At 38.2% G+C, this 16,828-nt stretch overlaps 1 protein-coding gene across 6 annotated transcripts in view; it reads left to right on the top strand.

Annotated features, from left to right (window-relative positions):
* Positions 1-16,828, top strand: part of DNAAF11 (dynein axonemal assembly factor 11) — a 95,174-nt gene that overhangs the window by 49,608 nt on the left and 28,738 nt on the right. For 5 of the 6 annotated variants that reach the window (XM_065519640.2, XM_065519639.2, XM_073999470.1 and 2 more), the window contains exons 8-10: positions 2,449-2,508; positions 6,170-6,239; positions 7,289-7,388. In XM_065519640.2, the coding sequence (XP_065375712.1) occupies positions 2,449-2,508; positions 6,170-6,239; positions 7,289-7,388 (230 nt within the window). Of the gene's footprint in view, positions 1-2,448; positions 2,509-4,352; positions 4,505-6,169; positions 6,240-7,288; positions 7,389-16,828 lie in introns of those variants that run through there. The other variant, XR_012416645.1, reaches the window with a different exon arrangement.

Below are 16,828 nucleotides of genomic sequence, written 5' to 3'. Positions count from 1 at the left end.
ATCCACCCCTTGGCTAAGACCAGAAACCTTGGATTCTCCCTTGATTCTTCTCTCTGTCATCTTATCAGTGAGCCCTGTGAACTCTTCCTTCGATATTATTGGAATCCAGCCATGTCTCACTGACCCCACCACCACCTGTAGCTGACAGTAACTCTTGCTTGGACAGTTGCAATTGCTTATTAAGTAGTCTCCATCGTTCATCTGTTGGCCTCCTACATTCTGTTCTACTCAGCTAAATAAAGAAGAAAAAATGGAAGAAAGGACACATGCTCCTTTTCTTAAGGGACATTCTTAGAAAGTGCCATGCAACGACTGTCCCTCGCGTGACCTCACCTACCTTCAAAGGAGGCCACAGAATGCAACCTTTATTGTACATAGCCATGCACCTAGTTCAAACCATGGTTCCTGTCACTAGGAATAAAGGGGGAAGCAGATAGCAACTAAATAGCAATATGTGCCATAGGAAACTTCTCTGAAATTACTTTACAAGTAATAAGAAATCGAGGCAGAGCAGGAGCACATAGAAGGCTCCTGAGATGAGGTTCTACAAATGCATGGGCCATTTGAGACACTGAAGAAGTCCCACAGGCCTGGACTATTGAAAGCAATGAGACAATTTCTGCCACAAGCAGAAATGCTGCTAACAGCCACATCTATCTCTAACTTCACATTTTCCTAAACAGTTTAGCTTATGTTCTTTAATATTGTTGAGTTGTATATTTTATAGAGTAATACGATAAGTGAAGTGCTCAAAAGAAAATTGACCAGGCAACTCTGATAGCATGATGTTCAGTGTGGAATCTAGACCTAGGACTCAGCCTCAGGGTACAGTTGAAAGATGGTAGAGCTTTGAAATCCTGCCTAGCCAGGCTCGTGCAGACAAAGTGTAAAGGCATTTATTATAATTCAGCTATGCCAACCTCTTTGAACCTCTGTTTCTTCATCTATAAAACAGAGGTAATAGATAATGGGCAGTGTCTCAGCCTTTTTCAGGGCAATGGAAGGTCAGCGATGAAAGGAGAAGGAAAAAATAGCAAGAAAAAAGAAGGAAGACAGGACTCTTTAAAACCTAAGGAATCGCCATTCGAACTGGTGTGAGATGGTATCTCATTGTAGTTTTGATTTGCATTTCTCTGATGGCCAGTGATGATGAGCATTTTTTCATGTGTCTGTTGGCTGTATGAATGTCTTCTTTTGAGAAATGTCTGTTCATATCCTTTGCCCACTTTTTGATGGGGTTGTTTGTTTTTTTCTTGTAAATTTGTTTGAGTTCTTTGTAGGTTCTGGATATTAGCCCTTTGTCAGATGAGTAGATTGCAAAAATTTTCTCCCATTCTGTAGGTTGCCTGTTCACTCTGTGCTGGAGAGGATGTGGAGAAATAGGAACACTTTTACACTGTTGGTGGGATTGTAAACTAGTTCAACCATTATGGAAAACAGTATGGCGATTCCTCAAGGATCTAGAACTAGATGTACCATATGACCCAGCCATCCCATTACTGGGTATATACCCAAAGGATTATAAATTATGCTGCTATAAAGACACATGCACACGTATGTTTATTGCAGCACTATTCACAATAGCAAAGACTTGGAATCAACCCAAATGTCCATCAGTGACAGATTGGATTAAGAAAATGTGGCACATATACACCATGGAATACTATGCAGCCATCAAAAAGGATGAGTTTGTGTCCTTTGTAGGGACATGGATGCAGCTGGAAACCATCATTCTTAGCAAACTATCACAAGAACAGAAAACCAAACACCGCATGTTCTCACTCATAGGTGGGAACTGAACAATGAGATCACTTGGACTCAGGAAGGGGAACATCACACACTGGGGCCTATCATGGGGAGGGGGGAGGGGGGAGGGATTGCATTGGGAGTTATACCTGATGTAAATGACGAGTTGATGGGTGCAGCACACCAACATGGCACAAGTATACATATGTAACAAACCTGCACGTTATGCACATGTACCCTACAACTTAAAGTATAATAATAAATAAATTAAAAAACAACAACAACAAAAAAAAAAAAACCTAAGGAATCGAATGCAGGATAAAGGGGAGGCAAAAGCAACCTTTAGTTCTCCATAAATAATTCCAGTGTTTTAGTTTGCTTCTGGCAAACTCACATGAAACGGAAAAGAAAACTTTAGCCACCAGATGTCTCTATCTCTGCACCAAAGCTAATTTTTTTGTATGTAATTTACCTTAAGATTCTCACATTTAAACACTGTAAGCACAAATAATGTATTAATATGTTGTAGGTTTCGCTGAAATTTTAAAATTACCATTGACATTTGATTGTCCAACCACCAAAATAAGTTGTCATTGGACATTATTATAAAATTATTATCTAATTTGCTTCTGAATTTGTGAAGGGATTATCTATACAGTATCCTAACGTCATCTTTTTTTCCCCCAAATGTGTTATTCTTAGAATTGACTTCTCTTTGAAAGACAATGAAAAGCAGATCATCCTGGACCTTGCTGTCTATAGGTAAAGGCGTGTTCTATGTATTTATTTAATGACATTTCTGTCAGTTTTCATTCTCAGTAGTAATTTTTTAGTTCTGAGAAAATTGGAAATGGAATTGACTTAGACCTATAGTTAAATGAAGCTTATTTGTTAAGACAGAGAAGTTACTATAATTTTTCAAAGCATGAAAATGAAGGGAAAGGTAAATAAAGCCACAATTTCATGGCTATGAACTCAGGAATATCTAAGGCAGAGTTTAAATAATTCTGAGACCTATGCTGTTTTCTGATGCTGATACTACAAGGACCCCACTCTGCTCTTTGCTGGCATAGTCCTCTGTTTTTGTCTAAAATGCCTTCCCATAGTAACAGGTATCAGGTGGTTGGCTCCCCTCCCTCAGTCCCATCTCAGAGGCCTGGGGGAACACCTAGCAGCCTCTGTCACCAGTGGACCCTTCTTCCCTGCTGCCCTCACATCCTGCCTGTTTTCTCACCCATGGGTAGGAGTGGCACAGACCTCCTGCCTGCTCTCATCACCACACCCAAACTATTGTCGTTTTCTCCTCCCTAAACCTCCATGGCTTTGACACTCAAATCTTCAGCCTATATCACCTTCTGCCCTTCTTTGTGAAGCATCTAAAGGCAGCAGGTCACTCTGCCTCATTCCCTGAAGATTTTAGACCCTGGTTCGCTGTGCTGATACATCCTTCTGATGACCTCAGTGTCCCCTGGCACCATCTCAGAGGCTGCTTGCCTGTGCTTCCTTCTGCCTGTATCGCCCTCGGTGTCCTTGTAGCTTACTGCCTCGTGTCCTTCATGCCTCTGCTCAGATGTCACCTCATTAGAAGGGCCTCTCTGCCCCACCATCTGACATAAAGCAGTACCTGCCCCTGCCCAGCACTTCCTTCCACTCTCTCTACTTGGCTTCCTGCTGACAAAGTGTAAATGTACTTGTATTCTTAAAAGTTCGTGGTCAGAGCAGGAAGTTGTTTTGTTTGTTCTTTCCTCTCTACATCTCCACACCTAAAACCTGGCACCCGTTAGGTGCTCAATAAATACAAGAATGAATGAATGAATCAACAAATACTGATCATGGGAGTATGACATTGACATGCGCGAATGAATGGATATATGTTTACATGCATGAATTATAATAAATGCCTTTCTCTTTTTAATGGCTTTTGATGTACCCCATTTTATTTAATCTCTCAGTAACCCTGGGAGATAGGAGGGATTATTACCCAACAGGGGGTAAATTTTCCAAGAGTGAGTCTTGTCAAAGTAAACAGGGACCAAAGGAGCCAGAACATCAGCCCTCAGGACTTCAACCAACTTTGCTGTTTTGATTGTGGTAAAATACACATAACTTAAAATCAACCACTTCAACCATTTCACAATGGACAATACCATGGCATTTGATAAATTCACAATATTGTACAGCCATTACCATTGTTCCAGAAAATGTTTATCACCCCAGAAGGAAACCCTACGACCCTTAAGCAATCACTGCCCATTCTCCCTCTTCATGGCAACCACTAATCTGTTTTCTGTTTCTATAGATTTGCCTATTTGGAATCTTTCATATTAATGGAATCATACAACATGTGGCCTTTGTGTCTGGCTTCTTTAACTTCCCATAATGTCTTCAAGACTCATCCGTGTTGTAGCATGTGTCAGAATTTCTTTCCTTTTTATGGCCAAATAATATTCCATTGCATGGATATACCACACTTTGTTTATCTGTTCACTAGATGGTGGACATTTGGATTGTTTCCACCTTGGCTCTTGTGAACCAGGGCTAGCCTTAGTGTGGTCCCTTCCTCTCCACACCAAGCTCTCTCCGATCAGCTGTATGCCTCTTCACAGAATTCCTGTCAGTTCTTCTGCCTGCTTGCTGCCAGGTCATCTGCCTTTACAAAGATCCCAGCTCTTCTCCGGCTAGCTTCATATCCTCTGCTCTTCCAGCTTCCCAAGCTGCTGTTTCTACTGTTTGACAGACAAATCACTGTTTCATTCTAGTAAGTCCTTTCCATTTTTAGGCCCTATGCCTGGAGTTTAATGAATATATAACCCTTTCTTTTTCAGCTCTGTTGGCTGCTTCCTGTTCAGTTCTCAAATGGAAACATTCCTCATTCCCATGCATGTGCATTTTAAGGGGTGGTAATATTTCTCCAGTCTGTGTAGTAAAACTCTTTCATTCTCATGATTCTGTCTAAATGAATTATGCTGTAATTCTGTGTTTATGGGCACATGGGTATACCCTGGAAAGTTAAATTCATTCATTCACACCTGCTTCCTGCCTTTATTCAACAAGCATCTATAGAATACTTACTATGTGCCAGGCATGGGGAGACTGTAACTGGCATATTCTAAATCCAGTCATGATCTCCTATCACTTAGAGCCCTGTGGGGGAGGAGGACCGACAATAAATAAGCATCTGATGAGTTACAAAGGAAGAAGCCTGCTGTCAAGGAAAGGGACAGTGTTCAGGGATGGGAATAATGGTGTGTGGGGAGTGATCAGGGAAAGGGGGAGACACGAGCAATGATAATTGAAAGATAAGAAGTAGCTTGTTCTGCAAAGAACTGTCAGACAATTGTTTCTAGTGGAGAAAGGCCATGTAGGTAAAGATAGATGAACATTTTAGGGGGTCCAAGCATGGAAAATACTACACAATCCACTAAAGTGTAGATATCACATGTGAAGCTGTAGAAAACCTCATCTCTATTATTATTATAAAAATTGCTTTTAAATGCTGTATAATAATACTTGATTAACTCTAGCTATGTATTGGGCACTATACATGTTCCTTCCTAACAATCTTAGGGCTAGATGCTAGTAGTATCCCCATTTTACAGAAGAGGAAACTGAGACCTAGAGAGGTTAAGGAATGTGGTCCCAGGTAATAAAGCAGGAAGAGGTGGAGCCAGTTCCCCACAAGCCTGTGTGACTCCAAACCTAGGCCTGTAACCCTTGTATTAGCTTACCTGCCTTAACATTTGTGATTTTTAAAGCAGCTCTGCATTTTCTAATGTTCACAATTAGTATTTTGAAGTATATAAACGTAATTATTTGGCTAAGCTTCTGATTTTAATGAGCAATATGAAATCTAAATCTTTAATTTGCTCATGAGTGGAGGAGAATAATTGCCACCTGATCTTGAGGTCACTGCCATAAACAGAAGGGTTTGCTTATTCAGCAGGATGTGCCTTTGAGGGGAGAAGCAAGCTAGTCTTCCAGGAGAGATAGTATCAGGGCAGCTGCAGAACAGCTGCAGGGGATCCAGAGCCGCCGAGGAAGCAGGAGCTGGTGGTTGCAGGCCTCAAGCAGACTAGAATCAGCATTCCTGGCTATTCAAGTCTTAGGGGCTTAAAATAAAATATTTGTGAAAGAGCATGGCAAGCTGTTTTTTGCAAACCTCTGGTGTTTCAGACCTCAGATATTTTTGGGTTGGGGCAATCAATGCCAAGTGTACTTGTGGGTCTAAAAATGAAATTGCTGATACATTGAATTTCCTTTGGTCTGGGGATTAATTTAAAACTAATTTTTTAAAGACCCGTTTAGCATGGATATTTTAAAGTCCTTCATTTAAAATCGTCCTGTAAGTGTGAATTTGTATTTGCACTTCTTCAAACTTGATATATTTTTTAAATTATAAGATACTGTGTGTTTAATTTTGAAGGTACATGGATACCTCTTTAATCAATGTTGATGTGCAACCAACTTACGTGCGAGTAATGATCAAGGGAAAGGTAAGTAGAACCCTGTAGACTATTACAATTTCAAAAGCTAAGCTTTGAACTAAGCTGTGGTGCCTCACTTTTTTTAAAGTATTATTAAAATAGAAAAAGGGCCCAGGCGCAGTGACTCATGCCTGTGATCCGAGCACTTTGGGAGGCCAAGGCGGGTGGATCACCTGAGATCAGGAGCTGGAGACCAGTCTGGCCAACCTGGTGAAACCCCATCTCTACTAAAACTACAAAATTAGCCAGGCATGGTGGCTTATGCCCATAATCCCAGCTCCTCGGGAGACTGAAGCAGGATAATTGCTTGAACCTGGGAGGCGGAGGTTGCAGTGAGTCAAGATCACCCCATTGCACTCCAGTCTGGGCTACTAGAGTGAGATTCTGACTCAAAAATAAATAAATAAATAAATAAATAAATAAATAAATAAATATAATAAAACAAAACTAAATAGAAAAAGGGGAACCAAACAGAGTGCTATTTTTTAGCACATGGTTTTATATATGGGAGTGGTATATGGTGGGAATGACTGCTGACCATATGTAGTTGGATATCATTAATATTTTAAACCTGTTTCTATTGTGTTACACTTTTTTCAAAACTAATAACATAATCACATGTGTGGGAGCCTATGCATGAAATTAAATAGTACAGCCATTCTAAATTGTCAGTGATTTCATTCATAACAACTATAATTTTATAATTTCTAAAATACCAATTTTTGCTAATTTAGGCTACTATGGGCTTGAAGATTAGCTGAAAGATTTTTAAATGGAAATATGTTGGGTTTTTTTGACAAGGGTTTCTCTATAAATTGCTTTTTAGTCATAAATGAACCCATGAGCACTTCACTGTTTGTGATTGACAGCTGTTCTTTAGACTGTTTGTTAAAATAGGTAAAATAGTTCGTGTATAATGCTCATATAAACATTTTTAATAAGTTTAAGCACATTTCTTAATTGAAGGGTGTGTCTTGAATTTGTAATGAAAATGCCCCTTGTAGTCACCCTCTCATGTAACGTCCTTGCTCTCAATGATACTTTCTACTTATTTTCAGCCATTTCAGCTTGTCCTTCCTGCAGAAGTGAAACCCGATAGTAGTTCTGCTAAAAGATCTCAGACAACAGGTCATTTGGTCATCTGCATGCCCAAGGTAGGTCATGTCATTTGGGCCAATTTCGAGTCTGGATATGAGGGTTCTTGAAGGAACTTGACCTATCAGGACTAATGATGACTTCTGATTAAAGTACATTTTAGTTAGCAGCACCAGGAAATCTCATAGCAGCTGAGGTAGGAGAACAAAGGTCTATGAGAACAAATAACTCAGACTGGGGTGTGTTTAGGGCCTAAGGTGGTTTATCCTTTCCTGAAAGAACTTAAGGAAATTAAACTTAAAAAAATTAATTTGTCCATAGAAAGAACTTGGATTTGTTATTAGAAGCCATATGAATGAGTTGGGATATTTCCTGTGTAAGCTGTAGAAACCCCGAATAAAACTGGCTTTTATCATAAATAAATGGTTCATTTCTTGTAACAAGATAGGAGAAGGTGGGGGGTAGGGAGGCCAGGCACACTGGGTCAGGATCTTTCTGATATGTCAACTCTGTCCTCAGACTGGTTTTCTTCCATAAGATGTGCACTAGCAGTGACTTGGGCAGCATACTTTCTTGTTCCTATCTTGCATGAGATAAAAAGACAGAGGATCAGAGAAAGAAACACAGAGAACCTCTCCCATCACAATGAAACAGAAGTTCCCCTGGACTCATTAGGTCAGTTTAGCTGAAGAGCCCACTAAATCTTGATTAGCATAATCCTGAACCAATCTCTGGCCAAAAAGATGGTAGTACAATAGACTTCCATGGGTTCAGCATCCGTGGATTCAACCAACCAGGAATCAAAAATATTCAGGAAAAGAAGTGTGTCTGTACTGAACATGTACAGGCTTTTTTTTTTTCCTTGATTCCCAAGACAATACAGTATAATAACTACTTACATAACATTTACATTGTACTAGGTGTTATAAGTAATCTAGAGGTAGTTTAGGATGTACAGATGTGTGTGGGTTATATACAAATACTATGCCATTTTTTATTGGACACTTGAGCATCTGAAGATTTGGTGTCCAAGGGATGTCCTGGAACCAGTTCCCCACAGACACCAAGGAGTATTTTGATTGGTTTCTATTAATCATACCTCATCCCATAAGTTAGGGGCAGGGTCAACTTTGCCCAAGACATTTAGATTTCAAAGGAGAAGGGTAGTAAAACAGTCAAAATTGGGTTCTGCTGATGAGGAAAAAGAGGAGAATGAGGGAATGTCAGCTATGAAGAGTACAAACTTGATTAACCAAAAAGATTTTCTGTAATAATTTAATAATCCTGCATTTTCCTGTAGCCGATTTCCAACGGATTCATTATAGGTAATCAATTATGTATTTTTACTCAGAGGCAATAAAATAGCAAATACAATTTGTTGTCAAGTAATAAAATAACAAACACAACTGTGAGAATTGTATTGTCCTTGATGACTAAAACAAATTAAAGAAATGCTTCTATAGTAACCAGAATATTCTATAGGGAAATCTAACAGATAAGTTAATTACCTCTACTTTGATATAGACATTTATATAACACTGTGATTAGCAGCCTGTTGTTTTTGTGTCTGTGTGAAACTTCTAACTGGAAAACCAGACAATAAATAGAGACTGCTAATTCCTAAAGGGAAATCAAGACAGATGATCTGTGTGTCTTTTGCAGGGTGCCAGGCAATTGCTGAGAAAAGCTCTACTGTCACTGTTTATGAGTCTTAAACAACTGCAGCATTCTTTTCCCCTTTTCCTTTTTGTTTTTTATCTGTCTAAATTTTTCACATCAAAAACACATGAAAATAATAAATGGCTTATTGAGGAAAAAGCATTTTAGAAGTGCTTGATTGGAGATGAAATAATTTTTATATATATGGACTAGGAATAGTTCTATTTTCCTCATTAATAAATTAGGAATAATATTCTCCCTTGAGGGATATATTTTTTAAGATTTTCGACTAATATGTTAAAGTAATATTGATGTAGAAGTTCATCGTCTTCTATCATTATTCCTTTTAAAAGGTAGATAGTAAAAACAAACTTTGGGGAATAATTTCTTGCTGAAAATTAATCATCTTTTTCATCCGTAAGTAGTTATTTGCAAGGACTTTGAAGCTCAAACAACAGATCTTATAAACCACCAAAAGTTAAAAAAATTCTAATTGCATGTAGACTTAATATTAAAATGTATATTTCTGAAAATTAACATCTTTCTAATTATTATTGATTGAAACATTTTAAGTACCAAAGTTTAATCCATGGAGCTATTCTGTATTAGTCTAGACTTATGAACTTACTGTGGAATTGTGTGAGTCTGACCTGCATTATAATTACTGAGGGAAATTCTTGGAGTTATGAAACATACTGTAAGAATCAGCCTTTGTCCATCATCGACAAATTGATGAAGAAACTGTGATGTGTGTGTGTGTCACTGTTTAATATGCTAAAATATCATTCAGCCCTAAAGAGAGTGAGATTTTGCTATTTGCCACAACATGAATGAACCTGGGTATTATGCCAAGTGAATTAAGCTAGACACAGAAAGAGAAATATTGCATGATGTCATTTATGTATGGAATATTAAAAATAAATTCAAATGTACAGAGATAGAGAACAAACAGTGGTTACCAGTGATGAGGGGGATGGTGGATGGAGGAAGTAAATGGGAAGGTCAGAGGGTACAAATTAGCAGGTATGGAGGATGAACAAGTCTAGAGATGGAATGTACAAGATGATAATTATGGGTAGTAAAATTGTACCGTATTTGGGATTCATGCTAAATGAGTAAGTTTAGCTGCTCACTCTTGCCACAAAAAGAAAAAATGATGAGTAGCTCTGAGAGATGATGGATATTTTAATTTATTTCAGTATAGTAGCCTTTTTATTACTATCTATGTGTATGCCATAACATCATGTTGTATACTATAAATACACACAGTAACATCTATTCTTTAAAAATAACTTCACAATCTCTGCATCCAACAGAGGACTAATACCCAGAGTCTACAAAGAACTTAAAGAAATTAGCAAGAAAAAAGCAAACAATCCCATGAAAAAGTGGGCTAAGGACATGAATAGATACTTCTCAAAAGAAGATAACAGATTGCCAACAAACATGAAAAATTCACAACATCACTAATGATCAGGGAAATGCAAATCAAAACCACAATGTGATACCACCTTATTCCCACAAGAATGGCCATTATCAAAAATATTTAAAAAATAGACATTGGTATGGATGCCATGAAAAAGAGCAAGAATACTTCTACACAGCTGGTGGGAATGTTAACTAGTATAACCACTGTGGAAAACAGTGTGGAGATGCCTTAAAGAGCTAAAAGTAGAACTACCATTTGATCCCACAATCCCACTACTGGGTGGAATACTACTCAGCCATAAAAAGTAATGAATTGAATTAATGGCATTTGTAGCAGCCTGGATGGGATTGGAGACTATTATTCTAAGTGAAGTAACTCAGGAATGGAAAAGTAAACATCGTATGTTCTCATTCATTAAGTGGGAGCTATGAGGATGCAAAGGCATAAGAAGGATACAGTGGCCTTTGGGGACTAGGGGGAAAGGGTGGGAAGAGGATGAGGGATCAAATATTACAAATTAGGTTCAGTATATATTGCTCGGGTGATGGGTGCACCATCATCTCACAAATCACTGCTCAAGAAGTTACTCATATAACCAAATACCATCTGTTCCCCAAAAACCTATGGAAATAAAATAAAATAAAATAAAACATGTAACATAAAATTTACCAACTTGAAAAAAAAGAACACTGTATAATTGGAATGCCTTTGGCTTCAAGTAACAGAAACTCCTTACTCAAAGTGGTTTAAATAGTGAAAAAAAATACACTTGTTCACCTTAAAAAAAAAAAAAGGATGACATAGACACTTAGGTACAATTTCAATTCATTCACAGTATTGTATTGTCAACATGTTAAGTGATATTTAATAGTTCTAGAATAGTCTTTAATACTTTTTAATATTTGGATACTCTAAATCAATTTTTAAAATACTAGATTTGATGTTGAGTAGTTCTCTCTTTGTGTCAGCATTTGTAAAGAATACTGTGAAGGGCGGACCTTGTTTTGCCTATGCATGGGATGATTCTATCATGTGAATTCAATGATAATCTTTGTATACATTTTCTAGGGACACAACATTTGTCATTGAATCCACAAGTCTCTATGATATTTCATATTAGATACTTCATTCAGCATTTTTTCATGGTGTCAAATTAATATTTTTCTCTTTTCTTGCTCCTAAATGAGGCTGGGTCTATACACTCTGGGTAGTGACCACTAGGCAAATTTCATGAGTCTGTCTTTCCCCTGTCACGTGGGTCATGGCTATGTTTTGTGTTGCTACCATGTCAGTGGAGGTTCCCAGCTCAGCCCCTTGTTCCAGGAGGTTTCACTTTGTGCTAGCTCTGCAATCCCAGATGCTTTCCAACACTCACACCTGGGTCGATGGCATACTACAGATTGCTGTAATATGCAAATATCATAGTCCCTAGTATATGGCCAGGACTTTTGTCTCCATTTGCCATCTTTATATCTTACCTTGTGGGTATCACATTTCCCAGAAAGTCAGTTGTAACTGTACTTCCTCTACCGTTTTAACAAGGGTGACTGTCTAGGCTAGAAGTGGCAAGTGAATTAGTAGAAGAGGTGTACTCTGGCCATCTCATAAAGATAGCATCCAGCAATGGGGGAATCATAAAAAATGGTACACCTGCATAGAGCACTTACCAGGAATGGAGCCTGCAGGACTGGAAGTTGCTCTGGGTGAGTCAGCAAGTGAGTGGTGAGTGAATGGGAAGGTGCAGGATGACTATACACTACTGTGGCTTCATAAACAGTGTACACTAAATTTACTTTTTAAAAGGTTTCTTTCTTCAACAATAAATTAGCTTACTGTAACATTTTTACTTCATAAGCTTTGTAATTTTTTCCTAAGTTTTGACTCTTACTATAACATTTAGCTTAAAACACAAATACATTATATAGCTGTACGAAAATATTTCCTTTCTTTATACTCATATTCTATATGCTTTTTTCTATTTCTAAACATTTTTGGCCAGATGCAATGGCTCATGCCTGTAATCCCAGCACTTTGGAAGGTTGGGGCAGGAGCCCAGGAGCTTGAGACCAGCCTGGGCAACATAGTGAAGCCCAATTTGTACAAAAATGAAAATAAAAATCAGCCAGGCATGTGACTCATGCCTCTAGTCCCAGCTACTCAGGAGGCTAAGGCAGAAGGATGGCTTGAACCTGAGAGGTAGAGGCTACATTGAGCCTAAGAAGTCCAGAGGCTACATCGAGGCTGCACCGAGTACACCACCACACTCCAGCCTTGATAACAGAGCAAGACCCTGTCTCAAAAAACAAAAATTGTTTAATGTTTTATTTGTTTACTTTTTAAAATTTTTTGTTAAAGACTCAAACACACACATTAGCCTAGGCCTACACAGGGTCAGGATCACGAGTCTCTCTGTCTTCTGCCTCCACATCTTTTCCCACGGTAAGGTCTTCAGGGACAACATTATTTTTTTAAATGTAAGTAGAGGGAGCACACTCTAATATAATGATAAGAAGTATAGCACAATTAAACATATAAACCAGTAACATAGTCATTTATCATCACTATCAAGTATTATGTACTGTACATAATTGTATATGTATACTTTTATATGACTGGCAGTGCAGTAGGTTTGTTTATGCCAGGATCACCACAAACATGTGAGTAATTCATTGTTCTACTACATTGAGATAGTTACAGTGTTAGTAGGCAATAGGAATTTTTCAGATCCATTGTAATCTTATGGGACCACCACTGTATATGTGGTCCATTGTCATTGGAAATGCCATTATGTGACACCTGACTATATATGTAAGTCAGACCAAGTCACTCTTCCCATTTTATTCAGAGTTAAAGGCAGAGTCCCCTGATTAACCTGTCCCCCCACCCCATTATCTCCCTGACATCATCTTCTACCGCTTTCTTCCTAGTCATTGCAGCCGCATTGGCTTCCTTGCTATTTCACAAACATGACAAGCATCTTTCTACTTCAGGACTCTTGCACTTGCTGTTCTTTCTGCCGGAATGTCCTTCCCCCAGATGTCCTCATAATTTGCTTTCTGATCTCCTTCAGGTTGCTGCTCAAGTGTCACTATATCACTGAGGCCCTTCATGATACCCATATTTATAAAACATCTCCTCCCAGTCTCAGCATTCTGTATCCCTATTCCTGCTGTATTCTAAATCTCCTGTTCCTGCTGTACAGTCTAAATATTTAATTGTTTATTTCTTTTTCTGTTTTCCCCAACAAGAATTTAAGCTTTATGAGAACAGGGAGTGTTGTCTGTCCTTGTCAATGGCACCTAGAACAGAGCCTGGCAAAGAGTAGGTCTTCAGTAAATTTTTGTTGAATGAGTGAATACCTTAAATGTGTCTTTAAAATACATTTTAATATTTAGAACTTGCATCTCCCCTAAACTACTCTCCCTCTCAACTATTTCCTCATTGTTTTTCCGTACGTATTATTCCGGATTAACTTTAAAATGAGTTTCTCAAATTCCGCCTCTGAAAAGGCTGTTGGAATTTTTATTGCCATGGATTTAGAGGCAGTGGGAAGAAATGATTAAGGGAATGGGCTCTGGAGCCAGAGAACCTGAATTAAATTCTGATATTTCACTCAGCAACTGTGTGACCCTAGCAAATTATTCATCTCTCTGTGCCTCAGATTCCTCATTCATAAAATGATGTCAGTAGTAATTGAGGCCTCAAAAGGTTGTTTTGAGGATTATACAAATGAATATAAATAAAGTACCTAGGACAGCACTTGGGATATAATACACACTACATTAATGTTTACTGTTAATATTATTCATTGCTAGTAATGCATATTATTAAATAATATCAATTGCTACTAGCTAATATTTTATAATTATTAAGATTGCATTGAATTTATAGATTATAATAGGAATGAATCGATGTATTTACATTATCAAAACTGGATATTCAATAATGTGTTTCTCCATTATTACTCTTATTATATGTCCATTAGAAGGTTTTCTTTGTTGGTAGTTTTCTCTTTATAGTTGCTACACATGTCCTAAGTTTATTTATAGATATTACATGTATGATTTTAGTTTCTATTTTGGTTGGGGTTATTCCCCATCACATTTTCTAAGAGTTTATGTCTGGCCTTCATCCAAGTTCTTTAAAATGTGTAATCAAACTAAGTTCTATGTACATAATCTTTTCATCATCGTCCTGAGGATATCTAGCATATGATTTTACCACAGTCCAACTTAAGATTTAACTGGAATTTTGCATGCACTGAGAGGCTTGTTCACTCGCATCAAGTCATTAAATTAAACTGCCATCTCAATTCTTAAATGACAAGTTACAGGAACACTCCAAGAATATGCTGCATGATTTCCTTCGGGTGTTTCTTCAGAATAATTAACTGAGATTAAGGAAGTTGCCATGTGAACTGAACAGCAAAATATATTTACCACTTCAGTTGGTGAATATCTTGCTTAATTCTGTTTGTCCTGAGCACAAGAAGTGAAGGTCACGTATTAAGGTCAATAATGCAGACCATACTTCTAAAAAACACAATCTCAAACCAGCCTCCTCCTTCTTAGTTGCACATGTTCCACAGCACTTTTTCTCTGCTCAAATATACTTGTGATATACTCAACACAAATGCACTTTTATTCTCTGATTGTCAAGTGGGTCTATAGGGTTGCCTGGGCATCTTGCTAGGTTTTTCTTGTTTCATCCATACTTCTGCTCTTTTATTTCTCATTCTCAGCTCATTTATAAAACTTCCAACTGAAGTTCATTCCTGAAATTTCTAACTGAAAAAAGTGGAAGCCTCAAAAGATAATTTCCACAAACTTCAACCATGATGGCTACCAACCTACCTGCATTTATATCCCCTTGTGCAACCTGGCCTTCCTTCCTTCCTAATTCTATGAATGAACTCTCTGTGGTGTATGCAATCCCTCTAGGTGTGTTGGATCCTATTTCCACTTGCTTTTAAAAGACTCCCCACCCCGCCCCCGCCTTTGGCAGTTCTCTGCTTTCTATACTTTTTCTTTGAATGTCACCTCTGAATCTTACATTAGAAAACATTCTGAAAGGTCTCCCCTCTTAACAAAGACAGAACAAAATAAAAACATCCCCCTCTGTTTATTGCCCTGGTCCACTTTATTGCAAAACTTTTAAAAAAGACGCCTCTATTTGCTGTTTCAAATCTTTTCTCATTATCTGTCAAATCAACTCCAATTAGGCATTATCTCCTCCCCACCCCTTCCACTAAAACATCTCTCTTTGATGTCTCCAATAACCTCCAGATTACTAAACCTAGTGATCATCCCTGGGTCCTCCTGGTATTTAACCTTTTAGTAGGCTTTTTACCCCTTATGCAGTTCTCCATTTTTAAACCCTTTCTCACTTGGGTTTCAATACATGGCTTTCACTCTACCACCAGATACTTCTGTCCACTGGAGTCCCTTGCCACCAGGTGCTTCATTGCTGGTTGTTTCTTATACCTAGGCTTCTGCAAGTCGGTGCGTGCAATAGTTCAATTCTGAGACCTCTGTTCTTCTCTATTTGTACTCCTTCCTACATACTACCATCTTCTCTCATAACACCTCTAGAGCTCTGTCATCTGCTAATGGCCAACTAAGTCATAAGGAACAGCAATCACACTGAGAACTTAGGAAGAGGGACTAAATATTTTAAAAACATCTTAATAGTACAAATACCTACCAAGATAGTGAATAGCCACTGTCCTCTGAACAAAAAGAATCCTTCAGTGACCACATGGGTGGGAAGAAAACAGCTAAAGTCCACAGCCTGCCAAAAAGGGGACTCTAATAAATCACTCTCACTTTGGGATGTGATTCTGAAGGACCGTCACCTCTGAGTAAGGTGAGTAAGATATAAACCAATCATCAGAAGTCCTCACAGCCTGTCTTCACACTATCTAACTTGGACTTGAGCTTGAGTGAAGGTTGTCTCAGATAAGTAACACCCACACATGCCTGGCAAAACCCAGTGAAAATCCTTTCTAGAAGAGGCAGGCTCAAATTGTATATATTATAAACATACATGCATATGTATGTATGTGTGCTGTGTGTGTGTGTGTGTGTGTGTGTGTGTATATATTTCAAATCAAGTATCCAGCATGCAAAGATAAACTAGATACACACAGGGACATGAGTAGGATTCAGTAGAAACCCAGTCTAGCTTTGGAATTTGATTATGGCAGGTTGTTGCTCTTCTTCCTTGAGGGCAACCTTGAGGGTCCCACAGTTGCTGTAGGCATTAAATTGTTAGACACAAACTGTAAAACACTGTTTTAATTTGGTGTCTTTCAGAAGCAAAAATTTACATAGGGATTGTAGTAGAATAGTTTATTTGGAAGTATGGGAATGCTGGAAGGGAAGGCGGCCAATGGAGAGTTCTCTGTTAAACCAGC

This window comes from Macaca fascicularis, chromosome 8, assembly GCF_037993035.2.
Source record: "Macaca fascicularis isolate 582-1 chromosome 8, T2T-MFA8v1.1".
Taxonomy (NCBI): domain Eukaryota; kingdom Metazoa; phylum Chordata; class Mammalia; order Primates; family Cercopithecidae; genus Macaca; species Macaca fascicularis.
The sequence above is the reverse complement of the archived record's forward strand: the minus strand, read 5'-3'. Positions and strand labels throughout refer to the sequence as shown.